Consider the following 13,130-nt stretch of genomic DNA (forward strand, 5'->3'; position numbering starts at 1 on the left):
GGTTCGTCCCCACTCTAGTTCAAAGCACTGTGTGGTGCAGGATGCAGGAGGGGGGTAGCGCAAAACAATTATTGACCAGTGTATTAGCCAAGACCCCCACTTTTGGGCAATTTTTTTGGCCTCAAAGATTCGGTATACTTGTGGGGATGTGGGCACATCCTCACAAGTATGTTTCAGGCAGCAAGTCTATAACCTGCCCTGTATAAGCTGTACTGTGTGATGATGCATTACTACAGAGAGGGGAAAAAAACATAATGACTATACGAATTTTATATTTGCATTCAATTTAATTTTTGGGTACTAATCCAGAAAGAAAAACAGTGAGAAAATCCAAAAACTTTCATGCAGTTGTTTAGCCAGGACTGATTCCAACTTCCTCTAAGGTGTGTATTATTTCAGTAAAGTTATTTATTTGGTGCTGAAGCTGTCCTAGGAGGTAAAGATTTTCTTTTTGCAGAGACGTTAGACCTGGACCACACAGGCCTTTCTTGATGGTTCTTGTTACCTATACCCAACTTGACAGCATCACACGTCATAGCATGACAAGGAGATGGAACTCTGCAAAGAACAAAGTAATGGACAACATTAAGGTTGGACTGCACAGGGTTTTGATTTAGACTTCTTTTGATTTATTTTCAGTTGTGTCACTCACCACATGATCAGTATATTGTTTACAGAGTAACTTCCCCCTTAACAGCGGTATAGTCAAAATGGCATTTGTTAATCGCCCAGGTCTTCACTGGTGAAGAATACACCCACATAACCGCACCCAGCGCTAGCGCTAGAGCAGGTATGTCAAACCGGTCCCACTAGGGCCGAGATACTCACACATTTTTGATACAGCTCAAATGAATTGATGGGTCTGAATTAGGAAAGGTGTGGTCCATCAGGTAGAACACATTCCTTTCTTTCTCAGTCCAACCTAAACACTGTCATGGATTTGGCCCTCCAGGCCTGGAGTTCGACACGTGCTCTAGAGGGTAAATGCTACCACAGGCAGTTAACATGTGTGCCATCCAGGTTTAAATACTTCCAGCAGCCAATCAGGAAGCCACTATTAGTCAGCCAACCAAAAGAACACACAGGCTGCTAGTGATTGACCCTGTGCTAGTCAATCACTGCCTGGGTTATAGATGACGATGGAGAGCATACACGAAGCATCTATGTCACCTAGCAATGACAGAGGAAGCCAGTCCACTGAATGGCATGGGACTTACAGAGACCCCCATTGCACATGGGGAGATGGCCATCTGTCTGCACCGGCTCCCGGAGAGTGCCAATACAACCCTAGAGCTCACCTGTGGTGCAATTGTGACAATTACAATGGTATCACAATAGTATCACAATAAAAGTACCAGAAAGACAACACCCCACTTAGGTCACTAACACAAGAGCAGCACAGTCAATACACATCCTCCATCAAATCTTCACACGCCCACCCCCGCTTAGATGTAATGATTGTTAAACACTTCCCTATAATCAACAAAAACAAACATTCTTTCCTCCAAACGCATCTGACTAAACCGCTAATTCAAATAATTTTGTGTGTGTGTGGGAGGGGGGGAGGGGGGGGGGTCTCCTGATGAACCTGGCATGAGGACAAAACATGTAGGGCGGAGTTTAACGTCTGATGCGGCGGAGTTTAACGTCTGATGCGCAACCAAGGCCGGTTTAAGCATCAATGGGGCTCCAGGCCAAAATAAACCTGGGGGGCCCCCCCAACAGATACCCCGGAACAAAAATCGGCATTAGGGGACCTTTTTTGCAGCTGGTATAGTCAGGGTGTGAAGTCCCAATCGGTCGGAGCTCCACATTCTGGCTATCCCAGCCTGCATGGGGGACAAGGGGTTAAAAAGTTTCAGGATGGGGGACCCCACATAATTCTTTTTTTTAAAGAAATTCCCACACTCTAAACCTAAAAAAAAAATTAGGAAAATAGGAAAAAATGCCAGGGATCTTCATACAGCCATATTGCGGTTGTATAGCGATCCCTGGCCAAAGCGCTGCGGCTGCGTATAGAACCCCTGGAAACCCCGTCAGGAAATGTATTGTGCTTTCGTTTGATGCATGTAAAATTACACTACCGTTAGGGTTTGCTACTAAAAGTGACATTTACCGCATTTAAAAGTATACTTTTTCCTTCGAAACTTTAAAATCGATTTTTTCAAAAACTATAAGGTCTTTTTGAAAAATAGTTTTTTCCTCGTATTCCTAATGATCTCCTTAACATATCCTGCAAATTTAGGGTTTCTAGCATTTAAGGTGGATTTGCTATTAACCATTAAAGTCAGCAGGTTTTTAAATGTGTATTTTTGTTCCTTTGAAACTTTAAAAATCGATTTTCTCAAAAACTATAAGGCCGATTTGAAAAAAAAATGTTTTCCTCTTGTAGCCACTGGGGGCCCCCACAAGCTCTGGGGCCCTGGGGCAGCTGCCTCCTTTGCCTCTAAGGTAGCGCCGGCCCTGTGCGCAACACATGGAAGCGAACGGACCGGCCGGTCACTGGTAGGTGCGCAGACTAAAGTAGCACACACAGCGGGACAGAGGATCCGAGCGGGACGCCGCAGCATCTTCACCCAGTACACACCAGCAGATGGGCATTGGACAGCAGTACATGTGACATGCCACAAACCTATCTGGACGCGTAAGTGCAAGTCTATTTGCGTTCAGAGGCAAACACTAACAGTTTTACGCTATGTGAATTTTTTATGTAAAAAGTAAAAGAGAAAAAAGCGGGTTGGCACTACTGTGAGAGCGGGTTCCTCGCAGCGGTCCTTCACTGATCTCTCTTCCAGCTCAGCGTGCTCTGGTAGCAGGATATATGTGGCAAAGGAGACGGAACACTATGGAAACCGGCACTGCTGCAAGCTGTGTTTTAATGGACATTGGTGATTGTAGTACATAAACATGCAGTGTGACAAATCGCTAGTGCTGCAGTAGTGAATTTGAATAGTGAATTTTTTATGTGTTTTATTGAGATCTTATTTTGGATTAAAAGAAGCCTCAAGAGAGGTTAAGAATTTCCACAAATGCCGTTGAATTCCATTGGGAGATATTATATGCGCATGATCCACCTGCAGCTATAAGTGGGCTGTATCTGGAAAGCATTTGGTGTGCAGTGATTGGGAGTGTCACCAACACGGAGTGTTATCACATAAGCACTGCAGAGATTTGTTGCATATTGCTGTACCTACTTTGAAACAGTATTACCCTATGTGGAAATCCTTCATTATTGCAGAAAGAAAGCACAAGCAAGAGGTTTATGATTAAAGCTTAAAGGATACTGCAGCCAAAAGGCTGCAGAGAGATAAAACCTGCATTGTGTAGGTAAAGAAAAGGACATACTCACCGCTCCCCTCGCTCCCTGCCGTCGGGTCCCGCCCGTCAGCCACAGCTCCCGGGACTGGCCGACTCTCCTGACCCCTGACCCGGACATACTGCGCTGCACATGCACAGTATGTCCTGTAATCTTCGCTTCTGGCGTTGCATCATGACGCCAGAAGTACGGACACTCCCCCGCCTCCTGCGTGTGCGCTCCAGCGGCTCCACTATAAAGCTAGCATGTAGCTTTATAGTGGAGCCGCTGGAGCGCACACGCAGGAGGCGGGGGAGTGTCCGTACTTCTGGCGTCATGATGCAATGCCAGAAGCGAAGATTACAGGACATACTGCGCATGTGCGGCGCAGTATGTTCGGGTCAGGGGTCAGGAGAGTCGGCCAGTCCCGGGAGCTGTGGCTGACGAGCGGGACCCGACGGCAGGGAGCGAGGGGAGCGGTGAGTATGTCCTTTTCTTTACCTACACAATGCAGGTTTTATCCCTCTGCAGCCTTTTGGCTGCAGTATCCTTTAAGATCCACCTGGAAGCTGAGGTGGTTTTTATCTGGTGAGCGTATAGAGAGCAAGGAAGTGGCTTTACAGGAGAGTGGCACGTATTGCTTCACGAATACACGGGCATGGAGGTGTTGTCCTATAGGCAATCTGCAGACTGAACGTTATCACCCTATGTGGAGTTTTTCTATATGTGTTTTCAGGTTACGGAGAGCGCAGCAGCAATTATTGGAGTACATTAATGTCTATAGGCATGAAAAAGTTACATTTTCACGATATGCATCATTGCAAAATTATGGATCATCATTTTGATTACATGCAAAATTAATTTCGCAATAGTCTGAAATTTTGCTGCAAAATTACTACTATGTGAAATTGTAGCTCATCACTACATAAAACTGATATGAAACAATGCAAATGAAAAGAAAGCTGAAGTTAACAGCACAAATGCACTAGCCCAAAATATGGCTGAAGTTATGCATACAGTAAATTTAAACCATTCTGTTTTGTGTATGGGTTTTAAGACATTTATGCATACATTTGTTTGTGCAATTATGTGTGGAGAGCGACTACTGCTATACTACTTTACCTGCAGTTTATACAGTATGATAAATCTAAAAGGATTTGTTTTAAACATGAATTTAAGTCACCCCAGTGTAAATGAAGAAGGTGAGTCTACTGAATCTGTGTACAGAGAAACATGATGAATACATTGCTTGCACACATCATAGGAGAGTTGGGTAAAAGTTACATGGAAATCTCTCTTGAAAGTTTTTTTGTTTGTTTTTGCTAAAAACACTACCTTGTCAATTTGTTTTTATAGAAACATTTAAGCAGTGGTGCGTGCAGACTGCAGAAATCTGGGCCCTCTTTAATGCACACAATTTTTGCTCCATATGTGTGTGTGTTCCTCTAGCTAGAATACCCACATGCCAACTCACTGCAATGACATGCTCAGAAATCTGCAGTTTACGATGTATGAAAATGCAACTACAAGATGTTCATCTAGTATTTGGTAATCTCTCACATTAATTAACTATCCCCTGTGGCCTCAATGGCATTCTCAGTCCTACATATTTCCATAATGTTAGGATCATTATGGGTCCCTTAACTACTTAAGGACCGCAGTGATTGAAATCTACGCTCTGTTTTGGTGGTTACCAGGCTGGCAGGGTGTAGATTTCAATCAGCCACCGCTGCGCGCATCCGCCGTTTTTGTCGCTCCCGCCGATCTTGCCGCTGAATCCCCGCCAAGTCCCGTCGCAGCTCACTTGCTTTGCCTGTCTCTATGACGGCAGAGCCCTGTGAGCAGGTCAGGAGGCAATTTCATTGGCTCCTGGCCCTGTCTTTCAATGTAAGCAACTCCCATTGGCTTACATTAAAAGACAGTCAGGAGCCAATGAATGTGGCTCCTGACCAGCTCACAGGAACTCTGCCGTCATAGAGATGGCAGAGTGGGTGGCCCAGGTTCCCAACATGCGGCGGTGATGGCGATTGCAGCCGGTATGTTCGGCGATTCGTCGTTATCGGTCGGAATTCTGCCGTTTGTGTACCAGCAGTCTCTGGTTCTTAAGGGGGCAGAGGCCGATGGTACTTAATTGGTTAAGCTAGCATTGAATATGGAATAATGTGTGATTCAAGTCAATCTTTACAGTATCCTCATCACCTCTTTTTTGGAGCATACAGCCGCTGAAAAACATCTTGTTCACAGTTGTTCTTTTTGGTACTTTTTGAAGTCTGTGGCATAACTAGATCAATGAAAGAGGACAATCAAAGTTAAATAATGACAAATAGCCAAACAGGTAGAAATTGAGCTCCTCTGCCCTAACAATATAACAATAAAGAGCATGGGGGGGGGGAGGGGTTCTGGTGCTATAGCACTCCCCATCAACTCCAAAGCACCCCCAGAGCTCCCCCATGAAGCACGGCTGGCCTGATGGATGCATTCCTCTCCAGCGCTGCCCGGCTGAATGCCCGTCTGCCTCCTCTACCCATCTGTCCTCCTTTCTGGCACTCACTGGTAGACCCAAGTATTGAAAAACAGAGTCCCCGTTTGACCCATTCCCACCAAGCCATCCTGTGCCTTGCTTGTGACATCATAAGCCCAGCGCCTACACAACGCTGCTGAGAACATGCACGTATGACGTGGAGAGCTTAACCCAGAGAGAATTTGCTGAGTTTACCTGGTGTGCGTCTGGTGGCAGAGTGTTCTCTATAGCCAGGAAGGTAATAATCCAACCTCCAATTGAGATTCCAACGAGACTTCTCATCCTATATGAGTAGAAATGCATTGAGTCATTTCTAAATGCAAGGATAAAATAAATCATTTTCCAGCACAGGTAGAAATATGACACTATTTATAAAGATGTAAGACATCAAATATACATGTAACTATAGTTCCGTGTGTGTGTGTTGGAGGGGGGAGTGGTGCCAAGATGTCCTGCTCCTCTTACCAATCCTGCAAAGTTGCACAGTGGAGTATTTATTGCCTGCTCCAGCGCTGCATTAGGAATGTTCCACTCTTTCTTGCTGCCATCCTCTGGCTCCTAGTCGGGACACTGTGGAAAGCAGCATAGAGTGCACAGCTGCCAGGAGGAACTAATGAGGACCTACCCAGCACTGGGGCAGCTAATATAATTTTCTTCAAATTTACTAGGTGTGGAGGGCAGAGACGGCCTTGGGGGGGGGGGGGGGGGGTGATCGTCCCAGGCCATGCACCTGAAGGGGGCTCCGCAGTCCTGCCCACTGTGTTTGCACTGAGAGCCCAGTTTTTGCACCCTGCGCATTGACATTTATGCCATGTGCATAGCACTCCCGCCCTTGGGCGTGTAAAATGCCATGACCCAGCGCCGACCACTGCGGGTCTGTGACAATCAACCTCTCACAAGACTCAGTAGCATCATATTTTGGAATTTGCTAAACAGGTAAAGACGCTACAATACCATCAGCAGAATCAGTGTCAGTCAGCAAATTCAGGCCAACAGACACAACACATATCACCCTGTGTCCTGGTGGTGGTGCAGAAGAGGCATGGGGAGCTCCCCATTCAGCCTAGCACCCATCCCCAGCCAGTCTGGTACACACCCCTAGCTCCCCAGCCAGCCTGTATCTATCCCAAAGCTCCCCAGCCAACCTCTACCTATCATTAGCTCCCCAGCCAGCCTGGTACCCATCCGTAGAGCCCCAGCTAGCCTAGTACCCATCCCTAGCTCCCCGGCCAGCGTAGTACCCATCTACAGTTTATTGGATGGCTTAGTGGCCTTTAACAAACTTAATTGTTGTTAATAATAAGGCGTACTGCAATAGAAGTAGACAGGCCTGTGAGCATGGTATGGTGATGGCCTATACTTATGGCTCTAGGTCCTGCATATGACAACTCGCCCTAGGTTTCACGTACTCCAAGGCCGCCTCTGGTGGAGGGGATGCCAGAGGAAAAAATTCTACCGCAAGAAGGGGAAGTGGAGTGTTCTTCTGGCCACACTTGCAGGAGGAGGTGGGTCCCCCGGTATCAAATGTGTAAAATACTTTGCATTGTGCCCACTTTATAGCTGTAAAGGCTAGCAAAACGTTAGCTTGAACAAGGTACTGTATATACAGTGAGATGCGAAAGTTTGGGCAACCTTGTTAATCATCATGATTTTCCTGTATAAATCGCTGATTGTTACAATAAAAATGTCAGTTAAATATATCATATAGGAGACACACACAGTGATATTAGAGAAGTGTAATCAAGTTTATTGGATTTACATACAGTGCGCAATAATTATTTAAATAAAATTAGGCAGGTGCATAAATTTGGGCACTGTTGTCATTTTATTGATTCCAAAACCTTTAGAACTAATTATTGGAACTCAAATTGGCTTGGTAGGCTCAGTGACCCCTGAACTACATACAGAGGTGAATCCAATTATGATAAAGAGTATTTAAGGGGGTCAATTGTAAGTTTCCCTCCTCTTTTAATTTTCTCTGAAGAGTAGCAACATGGGGAGTCTGAAAACAACTCAAAATGACCTGAAGACAAAAATTGTTCACTATCATGGTTTAGGGGAGGGATACAAAAAGCTGTCTCAGAGATTTTAGCTGTTTGTTTCCACAGTTAGGGACACATTGAGGAAATGGAAGATCACAGGCTCAGTTCAAGTTAAGGCTTGATGTGGCAGACCAAGAAAAATCTCAGATAAACAGAAGTGACGAATAGTGACAACAGTTAGAGTCAACCCACAGACCAGCACCAAAGACCTACAACATCATCTTTCTGCCGATGGACTCACTGTGCATCGTTCAACCATTTGGTGCACTTTACATAAGGAGATACTGTATGTGAGAGTGATGCAGAGGAAGCCTTTTCTCTGCCCATAGCACAAACAGAGCCGCTTGAGGTATGCTAAAGCACATTTGGACAAGCCAGCTTCACTTTGGAATAAGGTGCTGTGGACTGATGAAACTAAAATTGAGCTATTTGGGCATAACAAGGGGTATTATGCATGGAGGAAAAAGAACACCGCATTCCAAGAAAAACACCTGCTACCTACAGTAAAATATGGTGGTGGTTCCAGCATGCTGTGGGGCTGTGTGGCAAGTGCAGGGACTGGGAATCTTGTCAAAGCTGAGGGATGCATGGATTCCACCAAGTATCAGCAGATTCTGGAGACCAATGTCTAGGAATCAGTGACAAAGCTGAAGCTGCGCCGTGACTGGATCTTTCAACAAGACAATGACCCTAAACACTGCTCATAATCCACTAAGACATTCATGCAGAGGAATAAGTACAATGTTTTGGAATGGCCATCTCAGTCCCCAGACCTGAATATAATTGAAAATCTGTGGTGTGAATTAAAGAGAGCTGTCCATGCTCAGAAGCCATCAAACCTGAATTAACTAGAGATGTTTTGTAAAGAGGAATGGTCCAAAATACCTTCAACCAGAATCCAGACTCTCATTAGAAACTACAGAAAGCGTTTAGAGCAGTGATGGCTAACCTTGGCACTCCAGCTGTGATAAAACTACAAATCCCATCATGCCTCTGCCTCCCCGAGTTATGCTTAGAGCTGTCAGAATATTGCAATGCCTCATGGGACTTGTAGTTCCACCACAGCTGGAGTGCCAAGGTTAGCCATCAATGATTTAGAGGCTGTAATTTCTGCAAAAGGAGGATCTACTAAATATTGATTTCATTTATTTTCTGTGGTGCCCAAAACAATTGCTCACTTTCTGTAAATCCAGTAAACTTCATTTAACTTCTCAAATATCACTGTGTGTGTCTCCTATGTGATATATTTAACTGACATTTTTTATCTTAAAGAGGAACTCCAGTGAAAATAATGTAGTAAAAAAAAGTGCTTCATTTTTTACCATAATTATGTATAAATGATTTAGTCAGTGTTTGCTCATTGTAAAATCTTTCCTCTCCCCGATTTACATTCTGACATTTATTACATGGTGACATTTTTACTGTGGGCAGGTTATGTAGCTGCTCCTAGCTGTTTTGGCTGTTAGAGACAGCTGTAAACAGCTAATTCCTGTCTGTGAACATTGTTACATTGTGGCAGTTTGCCCAGAGTACCGCGGTACTCAGAGCTTCTTGTGGGAGGGGTTTCAGCACAAAATCAGTCATACAGCGCCCACTGATGGTCTGTTTGTGAAAAGCATTCTATTTCTCATGTAAAAGGGGGTATCAGCTAATAATTGGGATAAAGTTCAATTCTAGGTTGGAGTTTCTCTTTAACAACCATTGAGTTATACAGTAAAATCATGACAATTAACAAGGTTGCCCAAACCTTCGCACCCCACTGTAAGTGATAGACATGAGTGATGGAGATTTGTAAGTCCAATCTCACGATAAATAAGACCTTTCTTGCTCTTTAAGGTTTTGTTGCAAGACAACCCCAAAGATGGGTGCTTTTTTCATTGAATTAGCTTGGGCAGCACTGAAGGGTGGTACACCACCACCAAAATAATTTGCTCCCAAGATTCACAGCAAGGCCAAGTAGCCAATGAGAAGAGATCACACTACAGGCAGGTATTGAAGGTGGGTAGAGGGAGGGGTTTGTCACTCCATCTTGTGTTCTCTATGCGATCGGAGACAGGGAGAGAATTGCATGCTTCAGGAAAAGGTAACGGGTACTTCTGTTCTGTACATCTGTTTTAGGAACTTAGAACTGTGATTTACAGACAGGGAGATAGGTGCACAGAGCTGATACACAAACCTCTCAGAGGGCAGCAAGCCAGAATTCAGAAGTCCATATATTAGTGAAGAATTCAAGTAGTTATGTACATTTCTTGTAACAATGTTAAAAGCAATGCAACCAACACAGCATTCACAAATGGGGGAGAGTAACAAGCACTGCAGAGGTCAATCCCAGATATCAACCTCTCAATCTCAAATCTCTAACTCTGCACTCCTTGTTACTCTCCTCCATTTGTGGATGCTGTGTTGGTTGCATTGCTTTTAACATTGTTACAACAAATGTGTATTTTTATGCTGTGGATTTGCGCAACATTCTTCACGGACATATTAGAACTGTGATTTATAGGGTGTATAGTGTGCAGCACTGTTATTTGTAGGATTTCTTGTGTACTGGAGAATTTAGGTAGAGGTTTGTGTAGTTATGCTACTTACACAGGCTTGTTAGCTATTCTAAACCGTGTTGCCAAATGCCAATGCAGATTTACATAGGCTAGAGCTGTGTGGTCATCAAGTTACTAGTAGTCATCCAGAGTCCAGCTTGTTTGTTGCTAGCTGTACTGCTGCAACCAGTATGGAAAGAAAAGCTGTCAGCTATAGCATTTATTGCAAATTTACATAGATTAGAACTATGTGAATAGAAAGTTACTTTTATTTCTCCAGAGTCCAGCTTGTTTGTTGCTATGTTGCTATGTGTCGTGCACCTAGTACTTAGAGAAGAACAATATTAATTCAGTGCTCACTCAGTAACCTAGGTACAAGTGTCTATTCCACTAAGGAGCTACTGTTATAGTGCTGCAGGGAGGCCCAGATTAACCTCACAGGAGCCCATAGACACCAATGTCCTGGCACTTTAGATTTCGCCTCCATGAACCTACAAACCTCTGCTGAACCACACCACAAGTGTGCTGGCTATCCCAGCTGTCAATTCTCCCTTGCCTGTCATAGGTAGCTACAGGTGCCCCTTAGTATTAGGTAACCAGAAGTACCCTCAGTTTTAAGTAGCTAGAGGAACCTAAATATTAAGCAGCTAGAGACCAACTGAAGGGAGATCTCATCAGTGGAATGCCCAGACCCCTCATTTACACTCTAATTGGGATTCTGCATAGGGAAGAGGGGAGGAAAGCACTTGGGGAGTGGAATGAGCCGCCTTTTCATCATCAGGCGCCTGTAGGCACGTGCCTACAGTGCCTTATGGTGAATCCGGCCCTGGCTGCAGGGTCCCATTGTTCCTTAAGTAGCTGTATTGTACTACCAACAAAGAGAACTGTCATTCTTAGGAGTGAATTGATGCTGCTTTAGTACTTATTGAAGTACTGTACATGTCCAACCAAGCAGTTGTATTATACCACATAGGTGTTGCAAGGCAGAGGTGTTGCAAAAAATGTTTTCTCAGTTATTTAAATTACAACAAAGGTAATCCAGCGGTCACAGAGGTCAATAATTAGTCACAGATAAATATAGAAACAAAAACAGTCCTATAAAGGTTCACACAGAGCGCTTCCCTGCTAGATGTGTTTCTAGCGTAAATTAAAGCAGTTAAAATGTGGATAAAGCGCTACATGCAATACATATGGACTGGTTCACACCAGCTAGCTATACACTCCAGGGAGATTCCTGTTCCCAAATAGCTGCTCTGGATGGTACACAAAATCCAACATCTGGGTGGCCTGCAGCACCCCCCCCTTTATAGCCAGACTCACAGCCAGAACTGAACTGGGCCCATACTCGGCCAACACTGGGTCCATACTCGCTTCCGGGGTACTGGCCACCCCACTGCAGATCCCGCTGGCCGAAGTCCATGTCTCAGAGTTAAGGTGCCCATACACTCGTCAGATTGGCAGCAGATAGATAAGAAATGCATCTGATGATCTATCTGATGCGTTTTTAGAACATTTTTTACCAGGATAGAATTCCAATAGATTTCAGTTTGAAATCTATTGAAATTCGATCTGATGGCATTTTTTTGCCATCAGATTTCCATTAAGACCAATGCAAACTGATAAGCAATCTCATCAGATCGACCTAAATCTTCCACCCTGCCAGTTCGATGGAAATCCATCGAAATCGATCGAAATCGGCCATCGATCGGACGATTGGCCAACCGATTTGCAAACGATCAATCGATCGATCGATCGGGATCGATCGGTCGGCCAGAAAATCGGCTGAGTGTATGGGCCCCTTTAAGGTGAATCCAGGCTTAAAACAAAAGCAAAGGGCACTCTCATAGCGTAACAATATATTGAATTTATTAAAAAATGCAATAAAGACAGGTCTGTGCAATACTTTCCATGCACTTAGTAAAACTTCAGTGCGTGCCCAAGGTACAACTCGTACTATTGTACATAGGAGGCTGGGTGACTCAAAAGGCTATTGCTTGGCAGCCTAAGAATTGCTATGACACTCCTGCTAATGCACTGTATATGCACAGCGCTATCTGAAAAGTACATGTGTCTTTACAAACAAAAAGCTGATTCACTCGCCTCCTATGTACAATATTACGAACTGTACCTTGGGCAGGCTCTGAACTTTGTACAAAGTGCATGGAAAGTATTGTCCAGACCTGTCTTTGTTTTTATTGTGTTTTTTTAATAAATTCAATATGTTTACGCTATGAGAGCGCCATTTGCTTTTGTTTTAACCCTGGATTCACCTTAAAGGACTTACGAGGTGAAAATAAACTTCTGAGAAAATCAATTATATCTATCCCACTTCTCCTAACAAAACTTCTTGCTGCTACTTCTCCTAAAAATGACTTTTTTAGATAGCCCACAGTTTTATTTTATATTTAAATCTAGTATTTAAGTTTTTACTGTTTCATTGTCTCTGCTCAATGACACATTCATTGCAGTATGCCAGAGCTCAAATCTATGAATTATTGACCCTTTTTATCTCTTTTCTGCTCTTAAAAGCCATTTACTGACAGAAAAATGTTTTATGGCTGTAATTACTAATCAGTGAGGGTTATGCTATAGTCTGACCCAGTCCGACCCGGTCCCGACCCGGACAGAAAATGTCACTTGCATGCCTGATGTTTAACTTTTTCAGGCAGAGAAAGAAGAAAAGGAACCCAGCCTAGTTATTTGTGTGCTGGGCACTGTACATACACATGTCTATC

The 13,130-nt window shown here is 44.0% G+C and overlaps 1 protein-coding gene across 4 annotated transcripts in view; it reads right to left on the minus strand.

The window, feature by feature from the left end:
* Window positions 1-283: 283 nt before the first annotated feature.
* Window positions 284-13,130, minus strand: part of LOC137525789 (uncharacterized) — a 311,742-nt gene continuing 298,895 nt past the window's right edge. For all 4 annotated transcript variants that reach the window (XM_068246991.1, XM_068246989.1, XM_068246988.1 and 1 more), the window contains 3 exons: window positions 6,012-6,099; window positions 5,495-5,576; window positions 284-558 (listed from right to left, as the gene is read on the minus strand). In XM_068246991.1, coding sequence (XP_068103092.1) covers window positions 405-558; window positions 5,495-5,576; window positions 6,012-6,099 — 324 coding nt within the window. In that variant the 3' untranslated portion in view covers window positions 284-404. The remainder of the gene's footprint in view (window positions 559-5,494; window positions 5,577-6,011; window positions 6,100-13,130) is intronic.

The sequence above is a fragment of the Hyperolius riggenbachi genome, chromosome 7, assembly GCF_040937935.1.
Source record: "Hyperolius riggenbachi isolate aHypRig1 chromosome 7, aHypRig1.pri, whole genome shotgun sequence".
NCBI classification, from domain to species: Eukaryota; Metazoa; Chordata; class Amphibia; order Anura; family Hyperoliidae; genus Hyperolius; species Hyperolius riggenbachi.